This window comes from Ambystoma mexicanum, chromosome 1p (genome assembly GCF_040938575.1).
Source record: "Ambystoma mexicanum isolate Mex_15411 chromosome 1p, UKY_AmexF1_1, whole genome shotgun sequence".
Taxonomy (NCBI): domain Eukaryota; kingdom Metazoa; phylum Chordata; class Amphibia; order Caudata; family Ambystomatidae; genus Ambystoma; species Ambystoma mexicanum.
Window position 1 is genome coordinate 839,899,352 of NC_090921.1, and position 17,206 is coordinate 839,916,557.

Sequence of the window (17,206 nt, forward strand, 5' to 3'; positions counted from 1 at the left end):
ATTGGACCTTTAGGATGCTTACTTTCATGTGCCAATTCATCCAAAACACAGAGTACCTGAGGTTCGCGATTGGCAATTCTCATTATCAATTTCGAGTTCTGCCATTCGGGTTGACCTCCGCCCTGAGGGTTTTCACCAAACTGTTGGCGGTAGTGGCAGCAAGTCTCAGGAGAGGGCCTTCACTTCTACCCCTACCTGGACGATTGGTTGATCAGAGCAAGTTCTCCAGAACAAGCTCAGGAACATCTTTCGATCACCTGCCACTTCCTCCGCAAATTGGGCTTCTGCCTCAATTTCAAGAAGTCCCCCATGATACCATCCCAGAAGCTCCAGTTTACTGGAGCAGTCTTGGACACTTCCTCGGGAAAAGCCTCGCCTCCCGAGGTGAGAGCTCTCCACATCCAGCAGATGGTAACAAAATTCCAGAATGCCCAACGTCTGCCGGCATTCGATTTTCTCAGGTTGCTTGGCCTCATGGCATCCTGCATTTTCCTAGTACCAGAGGCCAAGTTGAGAATGAGATCCCTTCAATGGGCACCCAGAACTCAGTGGTCCCAGTTCTCGGGGAATATCTTCTGCAAGTCCCGAGCTCAGTTGCTCAGGATCTTCTATGGTGGGCTTGCAACGACAACATTCTCAAGGGAGAGTCTTTTTGGCAACCATGGCCGGAGATAACAGTAGTGACGGACGACTCACTCACGGGGTGGGGAGCACACACCAACGATCTGACAATCGGTGGTCGTTGGTCTCCATCAGAGTCCAAACTACACATCAACCTTTTGGAGCTGAGAGCAATCAGACTAGCTCTGAAGGCCTTTCTGCCTCTGTACAGGGAAAGAATGTGCTAATGACGGACAACACGGTGGCCATGTACTACCTCAACAAAAGAGGTATAGGATCACTACCACTGTGCAGAGAAGCAATGCAGCTATGGTTCTGGGCAATACGAGAAGGAATCTCTCTATCGGCAATTCACCTAGCCGGAGAGAAGAACACAGCGGCAGACGCTCTGAGCAGGCAGAGCACTGTCTCTCACGAGTGAGAGAGAGCTCAGGAAGTCCTTCTGGAGACCTTAGTCCCTCTGGGGAACCCCTCAAGTGGATCTGTTCGCCACCGCGTTCAACCGGAAGTGCGATCAGTACTGATCAAGGGAAGTTCCTGAGAGGAGCTCTGGGAGACGCATTCGTAGTGGAGTGGAATTTTCCACTGCTGTACGCGTTTCCCCCAGTCTCGTGATTCCTCAGGTAATCAGGAGGTTGAGAAAGTTCAGGAAAACCATCATCCTAATTGCCCCGGATTGGGCCAGGAGGACGTGGTACCCGGACCTTCTGGACATGTCCATCTGCCCTCCAATACATCTTCCGCAAAGAGAGGATCTTCTCTCGCAAGAGGGTCGGGTTATCCATCCAGAGGTCAAGACACTCAACCTTCACGCATGGTTTCTGAGAGGTTGAGATACAAGGATGGGGATCTTCCGGATGACGTAATGGAAATCTTGCTTTCGGCCAGAAGACCAGCAACAAAATCTTTGTACCGATGTCGCTGGAACAGGTTTAGTAACTGTTGCAAAGACAAGGATGTGGACCCTTTTCAGTGTGGCACCCCAATGGTTCTTTCTTTTCTATTACAGCTAGCTAATCTGGGGCTCAAGATAGGAACAGGATACCTTGCTGCGCTGTCCATTTTCAAGCGCTCCTCGGAAGAGGTTTCATATTTCAAAATACCATTTAATCATTCAATTCTTAAAAGGGCTTACTAATGTATACCCTCCAGTACCTTTTCATGTACCAACTTGGGATTTAAATTTAGTACTAAAATTCTTGACTTGCATACCTTTTGAGCCTCTGCATTCATGTCCATTGAGGCTTTTAACTCTAAAAACTGTCCTTTTCGTGGCCCTATCATCAGCCCGCAGGGTTAGTGAACTTCATGCTCTCTCATGCAAACCACCATATACTATTTTTATGTAAGGATAAGGTAGTCCTTAAGGTTAAACCTTCGTTCTTACCAAAAGTAGTCTCGGACTTCCATTTGTCACAAAAAATAGAACTACCAACTTTTTATCCTCCTCATCTGGGCAAGGAAGAGGAGAGGTTATATAGACTAGATCCCAAGAGGGCTCTTAGTTTTTACATCTCAAGGATTGCTAAATTGAGACAAGATGACCAACTATTCGTAGGTTATACTGGTCCTAAATTAGACTTATCTGTAACAAAACTGACCATTTCCCGCTGGATCATATTAGCCATAGTTAAATGCTACAGATTAGCGGGAAAAGAACCACCAGATGGGCTTCGTGACCATTCTACAAGGGGAATGGCTACTTCTGCTGCTCTAAAGAGGGGAGTCCCGGCAGCAGATATTTGTGCAGCTGCAACCTGGAAAACAATACATGCTTTTCTTAAACATTGTTTGGATACTGCCTCCTCTAATGAGGCTTTATTTGCCAAGGCAGTTCTGCATTCTGTCCACGAAAACTGAAATTGGTACTCCCGCCTCCAAAATTGCTACTGCTATGGGAGCCTGTCACAAGATGAGGAATATGTGGGAGGACACAATCCATTCGAAGAACAAGTTACTTACCAACTGTAACGTTATTTCGACTGGATGTTCCTCCCACGTATTCCTCATCGATCCTCCCATCCTACCCCACAGTATAGTTTACATTTTCTTACACTTTCCTCTCACGAAGAATGTATCGGTTATGGGGCACGCCTGGGTGTTTGTCTTATGTTTCATCGAAAAAACAGAACTGAAGCAACGGGCACGGCTCGAGCTATTTATACCATTGGTGACGTCGACTTTGTACGGAGTCCGTCGAGGGACAATCAACGTCACGACCTCGAGCACAGCGCCCCCTGCCGAGAATTTTTTTCTGAAGCAGCAAAGCTGGAGATAACGAATTATCACAAGATGAGGAATACGTGGGAGGAACATCCAGTCGAAAGAACGTTACAGTTGGTAAGTAACTTGTTCATCACTTTGCCTACCTCTTCCAAAACGCCAGCACACCTGCAGAGAGAGCACTGCACTCCCTGAATGTCAAAACGACATTTAAATATTATCTGCACCGGACAGAATCCCTTACAGCAGCAAGGCAGCTTATTATCGCTTTTGGACCCTGCAAGGGAAAGCTATCACTGTTGGGTAAGAATTGATGCAGTCACACTGTGTGAGACTACACAACACTTAACAGCTTGGTATTAGGTAACCCACCTTTTGCTATAGGTCTGTACTACACAAGTTGGTAGTGTGACTGAGTAGCCAGGCCGATCTCAAGAGGGGTAAATGAGCTGTACAAATGAAACACGTAAATGCAATTAGCCAAATAATACTTAAACTGAAGGTTTCAGTTCTAAATAGTTATTTAACACCCAAGTTTTAAATACACAAATTGCATTTTAAAAGAATGTTTAACGATGTAAATGTACTTTAAAATTACTTTTCAGAATCCAAACAAGTTGGTGGATAATCTTTGGATATGCTTCTTACACAATTCCTACACCCTGAGGTGACTTCAATCACAAGGACGGTAATGGCATTTATATATGATATGGCATTTATAACCGCCTTCAAGGCACAAGGAGAGGAAACGGGGGGAAGACCGAGACCGCGATCTTACTAGTCCAGTTGACATTGAGATCGCGTAAGTGCAGGGGAGGGGGAAAGGGAAGGGACGGGGAGCAGTGCAGTAAATAAGATAACTTTGAAACAATAAAGATAAATAAAATAAATAACGTCAATAAATAAGTGCGGCCAGCTGGTGGCAAGTGCAAGGGCAGACATCAGGTGTGAAGTGCTGGCAGGGGGCTTGCAGGTGTTCAACTGGCGGGGGAAGGAACCTTGGCCAGAGATCAGAGGGTAGCCAGGTAAACAAGTGTAGATTCAGTTTCAACCTGGAGATCAGCAGAGGAGAGAAAGCATAAGCAAAGAGGGAAGATGTTGAGGTGCTTCTGTAACCGAGGTGGTTCTCCTTGTTTCAGAGAGGCAGGGAGGCTGTTATAGAGGGAGGCCCCAGCAGAAGAAAGATCTACCACCAACGCGTTGCTTGGAGAAGTGACCGACCCTGAGGGAGTTGGAGGCGGATGAGCGAAGAGCTCGCAAAGGAAGATCTTTAGGAAGAAAGAGTTGAAGGTATTGAGGCCCCAGGCCCCAGAAGGCCTTATGGGCAATGCACAGGGTTTTGAACATAATCCTCCCCGACACTGGGAGCCAGTGCAGAGATTTCAGACCTGGAGAGATATTATCCTTGGGCTTGAGGCCAAGGACCAGTCTTGTAGTCCTGTTTTGGATGTGTTGCAGAGAGTAGAGGCAGGCAGATTTAGAAAGGCTGTTGCAGTAGTCCAGCCTAGAGAGAACCAGAGCTCTGGAGACAGTGAGCTTCTGGGGGAAGGAGAAGATGGGAAGAATACTTCTGAGGAGGTGCAGCTGGTAGTGTGACTTCTTAGAGACGTCGGAGATGTGTGGAGTTGAAGATGACCCAGAGGTTCTTACTGGCATTAAGATTGAGATCTTTGGCGGCACCACTCCTGGGTAGCAGACTAACAGTCAGAATGAGAGAAGAGGTGATGGAAGAGAGCCTGAAAATGAGTTGTCATCCGCATAGCACTGAAAGTTGGGGCAGAGAGTGGCAATGCAGTGGGCAAGAAGTACCAGGTATTGGTTGAACATCCAGAGAAAGAAGTTAGACCCCTGTGGAACACCACAGGTAGAGATGGAGGAAAGGAAGGACCCAAGTTGGCCCTAGGAGGGTAAATCGAGAGAGGAAATAAGTCGGCCAAGCCAGGGCCTGATCAGTGATGGAATGGTTGACCATGTCCAAGACCAGGTCTTCAGATGTTCAGGTGATGGTCTTGAAGACACCTAACCAATTCAGTGTGGAGATTAAGCTGGGAGATGGCCAGCTTTTCCAGGAGTTTGCCCAGGAAAGCAGTGATGGACATTGGGCGATAGTTAGCTGGGCAGGAAGGGTCGGCAGAGGGTTTAAGAGGGTGCACAAGGGAGTGCTTCGGGGGGGGGGTGGGTGGAGGTGAGACTCCAGTGGCGAGGGAGTGATTGCAGCAGTCAGCCAGAGCAGGAGCCAGGGTGTCATTGTGGTCCTTGATGGTTTTGGAGGAACAAGGATGAACCTGTTTTGATGAGACTTTCATAGATGGGACTTGTCTGGCAACCTCATCTGGGGAGAACAGGGGAAAGGAGGAGGGAGGAGGGGTGGCCAAGGAAGGGCTAGAGGAGGGGGAGGGGGAGGGGGAGTGGGAGGGGAAGTGGGAGAGGGAGGGGACAGGATGTCCACAAATTTAGAGATTAAATGATAAGCCAGGCTGTGCTGAGGGCCTGGGAGGGGATAGGAAAGGTAGATACTGCAGCAGGATTGGCCAGCTCGTTGCAGATTTTAGAGTTTGGCTGAGTTGTTAGACGCCGCAGACACAGGCTTGGATGTGGGCTCTCTTCTTGGTGCGGACAGAGAGCTGGTATTGTCTTTGGAGCAGGCGGCAGGCTAGTTTTTCAGATGATGTACCGGAAGTCTGCCATTTCCTCTCAGCCACCCTGCACTTGCGTTTAAGGGTGACTAGGTCATTCATACCAAGAGTTGCACTTGGCTTTGGGCTTAAAGCGGATCCTCATGACGGGGGCAAGAACGTTGAGAGTATCAGATCTAGCAGAGTGGAGCATGGAGAGGGGATGTCGGGGGGGTGTGTCAGCCAAGAGGGGAGGAGAGAGTGGCGGTGAAAGCCTCACTCACGCACACTTCATGGGTCGGATAACCGAGCAGGTAGGTGGCAGTGCTGGAGTTTGCTTGGCCTGAGGGGTGGAGAGGGTGATCTGGGAGGAAATGGGAAAGTGATCACTCCAGGAGAGAGTGGTGTGAGTGGTGAAAGGTCTGAAGAGATCAGAATATCCAGGGCGTGCCCTGCAGAGTGAGTTCGGCCAGAGGGCAGAATAGAGTGAGAGAATCGCAGAGGTCGCAGAAGAGTCCAGAGGAAGGACGGGAAGCATCCAGGTGGATGTTGAAGTCGCCGAGAAGGAGGAGTTGAGTGTTTGATGACGGGAGGGAACAGGCCACTTAGAGGAAGATCTAACCAGGTGGCCGATAGATGGTAGCCACAGTAAGGGAATGGCTCGGAGAGGGAGAGCCTGCAGACGAGGCATTGGAAAGATGAGTAGGCCTGCGTAGGAATGAGAGGCTGGAATGCACTCGTAAGATCAGGGCTACACCCCCTCCGGACCGGATGGATTTGGGTGCGCAAAGGATCTTATAGCCAACAGGGAGGAGAGTGTCAAAGCTCATGACAGCTGGCAGTGAACCATGTCTTGGTGAGACCGAGGACATCGGGGTCAAGTTCCTCAAGGAGGCGGCAGATGTCAGAGAAGTCTTTGACAGCTCAGCAAGAGTTAAGAGGGGTAATATGGAGAAAGTTGCCGCCCATGAGACTTCCGGGGAGGGGTACAAATCGGAGGTATGCCTTGCAGAGATGTAAAGGAAGCCCTGGGAGGTGGGGGGGAGGCGGGGGGGCAGATGAGGGAGGAGAGGGCAAGGTAGCCAAGGAGGAGACCGCAGGGGGAGGCAAGGATGTCGAGAAAGGGAGAGAAGGGACAGCAGGAGAAGGCAGGAAATTGATGAGGCGCAGGAAGCATCTGTCAAAGAGAAGGTTGACCTGAGGGCCCTGGACCAAGACAGTGCAGTTCAGATAAACATTAATGATGACCTTGGAAGAGTGGAAGGATGCCAGGAGGGCCTCCCACCGGGTGCCACCTTTAATTGGAGAAGAGGAGAAAGGAAGCGCAGAGACCATATGTAGAGTCCATAGGTCTGGCGAGGGATCGACAGAGGATGGTGTAGGTATCGGTGATATGGAGGCCTGGGTTGGAGGCCAGGATGTCCTTTTTATTAACCTTCTTCCTACCAGATTTAGTGATGAGCGCAGGATCATCAATAGTGAAGCAGTTAGTAAAGATGGGAGAGACAGAGGGCACCATAGGGTTTAGGTAGGGAGGATAGATGAAAGGTGAGGGGCTGGGGAGTGGTGAACACCGGGGAAGGACACGGAAAGGGGTGCATGTAGACGAGACTGAGGGAGAAGAAACAAGTAGACACTTGAAAAAGACAACGCAGCTTAGATAATGGTAGAAAAGTTGACTAGATGAATGCTGTGCTAGGAGGCAACCACCGAACAGTACACCTTTCACAATTCTATTTTTATATTGAGTTTATGGCTGGCCACTGACTTCCCCTGTAGACACCTGCAGACACGATAGGGAGCCGCCCTTTGCCTTGGGCCCTTTGCTGCAGGGGCTGCAGGGCAGAGGGTTGCCCTGGGTTGGTCAGATAACCAGGGGTCTGGTCAATCAGAGGAGGTAGGCTGGCTGAGAGGCGGGGGAGGGAGTGGGAAAGGAGAAAACAAAATGGAAAGGCAAGCAGGACGTGGGGGCCTCGGGTAATTACAAAATGCTCCAATCTAGGCCCAGGAGGGACTAAGCCCAAGAGGGCCAGACACGCGCCACTCTCCTGCAACACACCTGGTGTAAACGGCGTGTGCACGTGGTGCTGTATAGCACACTAGTTATTCTTTGCAGATTCTGAGGTTGCAGAAAAGAAAGGTTAGAGAAGGAAAGGGTTAACAGTTTCTCTCAATGTGTGAGAATAACTTAAATCTTCCAATGAAATGTAGATAAGGCTTTCCCAGCAGTAACTGTCTGCAACACGCCACCTATGAGGGACAAACAGTATCAAAGTCAATGGACTAGAAGAGTTTTCAGGGAGCCAGGATAGCCACAGTCAAGTTGGAACCAGTCTATGGATCTGTTGCACTTCTTAAATCAAAATATTGAACTAAGTTAGAGAGTCAATTGTAGGGTCGCAAGCTGTTAAGCCTGTGAAAAGGAGACTTGGAATCAACTCTGAAAGGTAAGCCACTGCAGTTCCCAACAGAGAAAAGCACAGCTAAAAGGCAATAAGTTAAGTACCCCACACCTAAACAGTACCTCTGGTTTGAAGAAGAGTGGTCCAGCTGAATTCTGTCTTGCTACAGCGGAGCAGACCTTTGTTCCGAAGCCTCGGTCATGGGGACAAGAGGGAGGACGTCTGGAGGGCTCCTGCGGCAGTACTTGGGAGGTCGTCGGCAGATACAGGCTTTTTCGGCTCAGCGGCACTTTGCTTTCAGCGCTTAGCAAACAGCACTGTCGCGGATCTCTGCTACCGGTTGGGCTTCCTTCACTCCTTGGGTCCTGCACTCTGGTGATGGGATTCGGGATCTGGTCATCCTGCTTCTGGAGGGTCCTTTTGAGACTCGTGGCTCTTTTAGCCGGATTTGTGACTGCTTCAGACGTTTCACTCTACTATGGATACTCAACCCCTGGCATTGGGCTTCCGAAGCAACGGAGAGACACAGCAAGTCGGGGGTGATGGTCCAGTGGAGTTCATCTCAGGGTTAGTTGGTCCCACTAACCCAAGGGGAGAAGTTGTTCCATCAGTAGCTTCTCTGTCGAGTTGAAAAAGGAGTTTAGCACAGCAGCAGGACTTCACAGGGCATGTCAAAGGCCCAGGAGGATGCAGCAAGCTTTGTTCACTGTTTCTTTGTCGGGTGTTTCTTCCAGTGGTCGACTGCTTCTAGTCCAAAAACCCTTGCCTTTTAAGCAGGTTTTTCCCATTCATGCAAAGTCTAGGCTGTCAGTCACACAGCAGGGTGGCTGTCGGCCAGCCAATCGGGACTAGTTGCATTCAGCATTCCTAGAGACGAAGGACGGGGGCGTTGGGACCTTCCCTCAGATCCTGTCCTACCAGACACTCGAGCCAAAGGTGGGCTTAAGGGCAGAAGCCCGCCTAAGGCAAGACAAAGGGCTCAAATCTCAACGCACAGAGAAACACAAAGACCACACAAACAGAAAATGGTGAAAAAAAGACTGGGCCATTTTGACTAAATTTTCACCCATGGGTGCTGTACTGCAGCTGAGGGTTCGGCCTTTGGTAGAAAAGCACAGTGGTAGGAAAAAGTAAACCACTGCCACCAGCCATTTTAAAGTAGTGAAGGGAACATAAAAATGTTACATGAGAATGTAAGATAAGCCGCTACTAGGTAACCCCCCAGCACTCCACATTGGATGGTGTGCTGGACCTAGAAAGAGGAAAGGTAAGTAAAGTCAATTTAATTTTTACTGTTCTTGGGAACTGTAGTTCACACGAGAAGGTAGTTAAACCTTATGAGAAATCTAAAGGCATTTCTTTGTGACACTGCACTGAAGGTGCTGTGTGTCGCCATACAAAAGCAAATGCTTATGGAGTTTGTCAGTCTCCAAAAACAGTGAAAACACAAAATCCAAATCTGGTCAAAACACATGAGGGTGAGAAAAAGGTCTCAATCGCTGCAGGGTTAAAATTAAAAAGTCCCAAGTCTAGAATCGGTGTTGGGCGTCTCTAAGGTTGAATGGAATTGGCACGGATGCGAATTCTCCCTTACAATCAAGAAGCAGGGTATTGTAGGATGGATATCCTCTACCGTCTTCTGCCACACAAGGCCCAACAGGCCACTGCAGACTACAGCCAGGGCTCATTCCACAAGAGCCGCAGCGGCTTCGACAGCTGTCTTGTCTGGAGTGCCCATGAAAGACATTTGACCGTCAGCAACGTGAGCAGTAACCCACACCTTCACAAGGCACTACTACCTGCAGCATCAGCATGCGAGGATGCCCAAATCGGACGAGCGGTCCTTCAACAGCTGTTAAGGTAAGCCCTGCAGCGTCCGGGGTTGTTGTTAGGGAGAATGTTCAGTTTAGTGCTAAAATCCTCCCACCTTAGAGACCCCCTGCTTTTTTGCTGGACTTCAGGACTTTTCATTTATAATCTGGCGAGAGTGAGCCCTTTTTCTCACTCGCTCATGTATTTCTTTTGTGATTTATTTTTTTGTTTTTTTGACTTTGGAGTCTGACAAACTCCATAGGCATCATCTTTTACATCGTTACACACAGCACCTTCAGCGCAGTGGCACAAGGAAGTCTTAGATTTCCCGAAGGTTTAAATACCTTCTCTTGGATAAACTGTTTCCAAGAGCAGTGAAGTGAAATTGACTTTACTTACATTTTGTAATTTTCTAGACCTGGTGAAGCCCTGCTTCTGTGCTGAAGCGCCAAATTCGCCTAGACTAGAGAAGCCCTGCCAGGACGACTTCTCCCCTTGAGTTGTTGGGACCAATCAACTCCAAAGTAAGCCTGTCTGGACATCTTCTCAGAGCTGGCTGTACTTCAGCTGCTGCTGGAACTGTAGTTGCAGGGAGAGGAACACCAGATTGTGTGCATTGTTTTAAAGCTTGGCAAGAGCTCCAGGAAGATCCTCCGGACTCCCAGGAAGCAGGACTGACCGAGCCAGAGCCCCCTCAACAGAGTGCGGGACCCCAGAAGCAAGGAAAGCCCATCTTGACAGCCAGGAGCCGCAGTGTTGCTATTTGCGGTAGACGTGAGGAGCTGAAACACTGAAGTGCCACTTGTTTGAAGATTGCCGGTTGCGAGCAGTGACTGTCGCAGTGCAGGAGTCCCCAGAAGTCCTACCTCTTGTCCCCACGAATGAGGCCCAAGAACAGTGAGATCTGCAGAGCTGCACAAGAACAGAAGTTATCTGCTGCACTTTTCAACCTAAAGGTACTGTAAAGTCTAAGAAATTGTTGTGTAACAATTTGTCCTCATGGGAGACTTGCTTGGTTGAATGTGTAGAGTTGCTTGCAGCTTCTTTTTTGCTCAAGTCTAATCAGCTCGTGCCCCTACTTTGATTTTCTTCTATTCTACCAATTCTTTTTAAACATTGGAAAAGACTTTCTACTTACCTGCAAGTAGTGCTTCAGTTCACCTTTGATTTTTGCCATTTTAATCTTGGCTGGCTTGACTTACTGAATGACTTCTCCCTTCTGCTTATGTGTTTGCCTTCCTTCCAGGATAGGGTTAACTGACACTCACCCACTTAAGAATAGATGCGTGAATGCTTGTTTTATTCTGAACTCTGTTCTCTTTAACACTACTCCCAAGAATATTCTAAATGCAACAGTGATACATTAATGCCTAGCTATTGAAGTCACCTGAAGGTGTAGGTAGTGCCTGTGTGACATCCCAAATTGGTTTTTGCTGATTCAGATAACTAAGAGTGTATATTTGGAGTGGATTTGTGTGCTATTGTATATTGCCCTTTCTGAAGAAGGCTTATTCTAACTGACTGGTAAATTGTTTACTCAAGAAACCTTGTGTGTAAGAGTTTATTTGAATACTTGTCACTATGAATCTCTGTGTAACCCCTACAACTCACGTTGACCCCTCTTGAGATAAGCCTGGCTGCTCCACACGCTACCAACCTATGTAGTGTAGACTTGTACCAAAGGTTAGGTTCTTATTGCCAGGAGATCAGGGTTGTTGTAGTTCACCCAAAGGGTACTGCGTACAATCTTGCCTAACACTCCCTGATATTGATTGTTGGGGTAGGAAATGCATGGCACTTAGACTGTTGGGAGCAGGAAATGTCGCACCTGGTTGTATTTTTAGGGGTGGGAGGTGTCACGACTGGATGCATTTCTGGGGGTGGGGGATTCGTCACACGTGGATTGCCTGCTGCGCATGGGAAGTGGATCACACTTGGATGGACAGTCGGTGGTGAGAAATGCGTTGCTCTTAGATGGATTGTTCGGATGGAATGTTGGACAGGGAATGTGTCTTGCTTGAAAGGATTGATGGGGTGGGAAATAAATCGCATCTAGACTGAATGTTGGGGGTAGGAAATGTATTGCCCTGCTCTGTACTTAAACTCACCACTTTGCATACACACTCTCCAACTCTGAGCTAAACACAACCATACCTCTATGGCACCACAAACTGCACGCATTTCACAACACCCAACATGGAAGCAAACCTACACAATCCTACCTCAACACCACATGATGGCCACCAACTGAAATTGCACCAATGCTCACGGACTGATTTCTCTCAGCTGAAACTGCCAACAGCACATCAAAGCTCTCTTCTCTTCTTCCTCCCAATCCCACTCACAAACCCCTTCCAACCCTCCTTCCATTCCAGAGCACCAAGAGGCTATGCAAATGGCAACAGTGCGTGGTACAAGACTCATTAACATGAAGTTGCTTATTTACAGATTCCTGGTGGTATCGTTGAAGAGTCATGTGTGCTCCGTGGTGTAATGGTAAACAAAGATGTCACTCATCCTAAAATGCGTAGGCACATCAAAAATCCTCGTATTCTTCTGCTGGACTGCTCGTTGGAGTACAAGAAAGGTGAAAGCCAGGTAAGGTTTGTGTACAGAATGCAAGCGGCGCAGTGGCTTCAGATTGGCAAATGCATTGCATCCTGCTCGATGTGTCCCAATATGAAATGTTAAGGTGAATAGTTGTAACCTTTAACTTCTTTCACAACCTTGCTTTTCTTTTTCATTTTATTGTGCATAAGGTGATGCAGAACGTATTTCACTTGGCTATAGAACAGTAGAAGTTTTCCAGCATGGGGTCTGGCATGGATTTACATGCTCATGAATATTCCCAGTCAGGCTGGGAATCCTCTGTAAAAGAAAAAAATCAGTTTCACTTACAAACCGTCTTTCTCCTATAAACCAATCGCTGAGCTCTGGATCACACTGCCCCCCAGCCAATGACTGCCCTCTCCCTAAGCCCCTCCTCTGGCAGCCATCTTCAGATTTGTACTGCACGTTCAAGTGTTGGGGAGTCCGTGTTTTGCTCAGAGCGTTTCTAGGTTTTCGCACTTCTTTTCGCTCAGCTACTGTTTTTGTCAAATGGAGCCTGTGCTTTTTCGCTCCTTTGACCGGCAAGCGGGGATCCGTTGGTCAGCGTCTTTCAAGGCCCCCCCCAAGGGCAAGAATCGTTGAGTTTCATCGAAGATTCCAGAAGGCCATCGGGCCTACACTGCACGCCGGGCCATGTCGGAGGAGGACTATTAGGCAGAGTTTGTATGCAGTACCCTTTGGGACCACTACACACAATGACTACAGGTGTAAGCAAAACCAGCCTTTGGTATAAGCCTGTACTACAGTTTTTGGTAGTGGAGCTGAGCAGCCAGGCTCATCTCAAGAGGGAATGTGAGCTGTAATGATGTTACACAGAGGTCTACAATCACAGGTGTTCAAATTAACGTTTACACTCAAGATTTCTTGGTTAAACACATTAATTTATTCAACAGTCAGTTATAAAACATTCACTAGAAGGAGGCAGTTAAATATCATACACCAATATACTTCAGTACTGTACTCTTTAAGCTTCTGAGGCATTCAGAACATAAAAGGATTAAAATTCTTCTTACAGTGCAGATACTTGGAGTTCACCAGAAGAGTCGAGTCAATTCAATAGGCTAGGCCAAAGTCAATGGGCTAAAGTCTTGGATAGAATAAAACTGTTCTGGTAAGTAAACAGTAAAGTCTCTGTAGAAGTTCTCAGAAGTAGTTTGTAAAACGAAGAATTGTATGATGGGTCACAAGCTGATTAGGGCTGCTAGTTGAAAAGTTTCAAGCACTTTCACAGCGAGAGGCAAGTACTCTGTCTCGTTTCACAGTACCTTACAATTGAAGAAAAAGATGCACCTGAAGACTTCTGTTCCTGGCAGATCCTGCACATCTTGCTGTTCCTGAGCCTGTCGTGGGGACAAGAGGGAGGACGTCGGGGGGGGGGGGGGGGGGGGAGGGGGGCGTATACTCCTGCACTGGGACTGGTCAAAGCTGGCACTTGGCAAATCCGATAGCTGTAGTCAAGCACACAAACTGGTGTCCCTCTCCCTGGTTATTCGGTTTTCTGCAGCACTCTGAGGAAAATACAACCAGCTCTGAAAATGGTATCCAGGTGGCTTAGTGTCGAATTGATTGATCCCACCAACTCAAAGGGAGAAGTCATCCTTGCAGGGCTTCTCTGTCGAGATGAATTTAGTGATTCAGACCTGCAGCAGTGCTTCACCGGGCAAACCAATGGTCCAGGAGTTGCAGCAGCCGTGCTCTTCAAGCTAGTCTTTGTTTCTTTCGTTACAGTGGTCGACTCTGCCTTCCAAGCCAAGAGACTTGCCTTTTATTCAGTTCTCTCCTATTCATTCTGTCACTCACCCAGCAAGGTCGCTTTCCTTGCCAGAGAGTTAGCCAGCCAATCATACCAGAGTGCATTTGGGTCTCCTAGGAGACTAAGCACAGAGCGTTTCGGGCACCTCACTTGCTTCCTGCCCACCCCAGATACTTGGGTGCCAGAGGCGGTCTTCAGTCCTTGAAGCCTGCCAAAGGCGTAGGAACGAAGTGACCAATCCTGGTTTGGCGCTCGGAGACACACTCTAGAAGTAAATTTCCAAAAAGAAGAGGTGAAAAAAGGCCATGACCTGTTTAAACAAAGGGGGCTCAGACGCCATCTTGAAAAACATGGCTCCCGTGAGTTTTAGCTACTGGTGTTTGCGGTCGGGAAAAATTATTGTAAAACCACTGCCACCAGCCATTTCGATAGGAAAGGGTAGCATTTTACTGCTACGTGAGTTTCTACACCTAAGGGATACTAGGTAACCCCTCCAGCACTCTATTGGAATATAGTGTGTGCTGGGTCTAGGAATTTAAGGACTAGTAAAGTCAATTTACTTTCTCTGGGAAACAGTAGTTTATCCCAGAGAAGGTGTTTAAACCTTGGGACAGCCTAAAAGGCTTCCCCTGTGCCACTGCACTGAGGGTGATGTGTGACGCAAATAAAAAGATGATGCCTATGGAGTTGTCTAAAACTCCATAACCAAAAGAAATAAACTAAGAAAACAATTAAAGAACAAAGTCCCAAAGTCAAGCAAAAGAGCTGGGGGTGTCTAAGGTAGAGAGGAATTAGCACATTTTGAGAATTCTCCCTAACAGGCACGCACACAGGGTTTCCAGAAGACGTCTGAACTATTAGGGACCGTGAACCGTGGGAAGGCCTTTTCCAAGGCTTCCATCTCCAGGTGGCTCTCCGGCTGTATCATACACACTCACCAGTTGGCAAACAGACCTCTGCCTGCCCGTCTGAGAGCCCATTCCACCAGAGCGATCGCTGCGACGATTGCGTTCCTGTCTAGTGTGCCCCTGCTGGACATCTGCAGGGCTGCTATGTAGAGGTCCACGCACAGTCATGAGATTCTGTGTAGACAGGGATTCCAGGGAGGAGTCCAGGGTCAGCGAAGCAGTGCTATGCAACCTGTTCGCTTGACGTTGAGCCTGTTCCTGAGGTAAGCGTACTTCTCCAGCATTGGATCTTTCAAAGATTCACATGCTGTGAATATTTCCCCGTCGTCGGGCTGGGAAACCTCAGTAACTTTAACTTGCCATTTTCCTATGGAAAACTTGGACACTGTCCTTACGTCCTTTTTGGTTGCTTTAGGCCCCACCAATTGGATGCCTGGTATAAATGGCCCCGCTCGCGGCTTTCCTTCAAATTTCAACCGTCTCCAAACCGTTGGGATCACCTAGTGTGTGTTTGTGATTTTGCACGTGTTTGGTTTGTGGGCTAGGATGTCATCGGTAGCCCAGAAGTCTTTTTCAGCCTTGTGCTACCTGCGCATGAAGGTGTACGAAGGAGATGGTCGTGTGGACTGTCTATACCCCCATCACTCGGCGGATGCCTGTGAGATGGTGGGGGGCGGGAGGTTCGCAGAACACCTTAAAAGACCGAAATCGAGGGCTCATATGTTGGCTTAACAAGGGCATGTACCTGGCCTGTGAGGTGGGTTTAGCCCAGGGGAGCCAGTCTTCAGGAAGGGCAGAGAAGTTCGTGGAGCATCACTGGGTGGCGGCGGCGGAACCCCCTGTTAAGACGCACCGCGCACCGTTGCCTGCGTCAGAGGTGGGGAAAGGCAGCAAGTCATCTAGGCTGCATTATTCGAAGGGGGAGAGTGGCTATTCGTTGTCCAAGCATGGTCTGCCGGAAAAGTCCAAGGGGTCTGGTGGTAGGCCTGAGAAGACTCCAGGGGTCAGAGAAAGACCTGGCGAAGCCGTCGTTCAGGCACCATCACAAGTCTTTGTCCAGCCGGGAGTCTTTGAAGCATGGTTCTGGATTTTTTGGAAGAACCGGGTCTCCAGTGAAATCAAAGCCATTGGACTAGTGACCAACGGGCAGTGTCCGAATAGGTTCTTTAGTAGCAAAAGTCAGAGTTCCTTCGGAAAACTGGGCAAACAGGGGAGTACTTCTGAGTTGGTGTCCAGGGGCTTCTCAGAAGTCACCCTGGCAGGATTCTAGCAGTGAGACTGGGTGCACTGGATGAGAGGCTTCCCCATCACAGAAAACAATCCACAGCTACACAGAAATCCTAACAGGCTTAAGGTAAGTACATACCCAGAATTTAAGATTTGGCAGCAGGAGAACTTCAGGGTCTGCAGCCAAATACCCAGTCAGTGGATCCCTTGTCGTGGAGACTGAAAACAAGACCTCAGAAGGGACTTTTCAGCAGGGATCGATGAAGAAGGCTCTAGGCATGGTTTCCATCGCGGCTGAATGCGGTTCTGCGGATTTGGTGCCTTTTCAAGGAGCACAGAAGACAGAAAATCACGGTTGAATTCTCTTAGTTTTAAATGTCCAGCACTCTGGTGAGGGGACTTTTCGAACTCTATATTCGTGTCTCTGGAGATCCACCAGGATGCCTATGAAGTATCAGCGAGATTCAGAATTCAGAAGACTGTGCACCGCACAATGGCTTTTGGTCCCAGGGTATTGGGGTATTGCAACAACGCAAGGCCACAGCAACACGTGGGATGGCTCAAAATGCAAGTCTTCCTGAGTCTAGTGGGTCTCGCCAGGCTTTGGGTCGGGGTCGTCGTTTTCGGAGTCCCCAGGTCGATTGGAAGGAAGGGCTGCAGCAGGCTCCAGTTACAAAGCAGGCTCTCCGGTCGCTGGAAGTCATCTCAGCCGATTTTCCTTCATCTTCCTCTTTGGTTTCGGTTCAAGTGATCGACTTTTTTTCCAGGTTCGCTGTAATTATCAGGAATTGCAACACCTCTGCATTCTCTCCCCGCGTTTTACAAGGGGCGGTCTGGTTGTCCAATCGGTTCAGCCAGCACCCCCCACTGGAATTTGTCCCCATTCAAGCACGGCGTAAGACAAAGCTGGGGAGTTTTGGATTCCTCCCTGACTTCCTGGTCTCAGACTGGAGCCTGGGCGGGTGGACTCCCACCCTGGATGTCGGGGGAAGGAACAAGAAACGACAAACACTAAAATGGTGAAAAAAGACAGGG

The 17,206-nt window shown here is 48.6% G+C and overlaps 1 protein-coding gene across 1 annotated transcript in view; it reads left to right on the forward strand.

Moving 5' to 3' along the window:
• Positions 1-17,206, forward strand: part of CCT3 (chaperonin containing TCP1 subunit 3) — a 538,625-nt gene that overhangs the window by 243,694 nt on the left and 277,725 nt on the right. Inside the window, exon 8 of the mRNA XM_069652818.1 lies at positions 12,122-12,271. Coding sequence (XP_069508919.1) covers positions 12,122-12,271 — 150 coding nt within the window. The remainder of the gene's footprint in view (positions 1-12,121; positions 12,272-17,206) is intronic.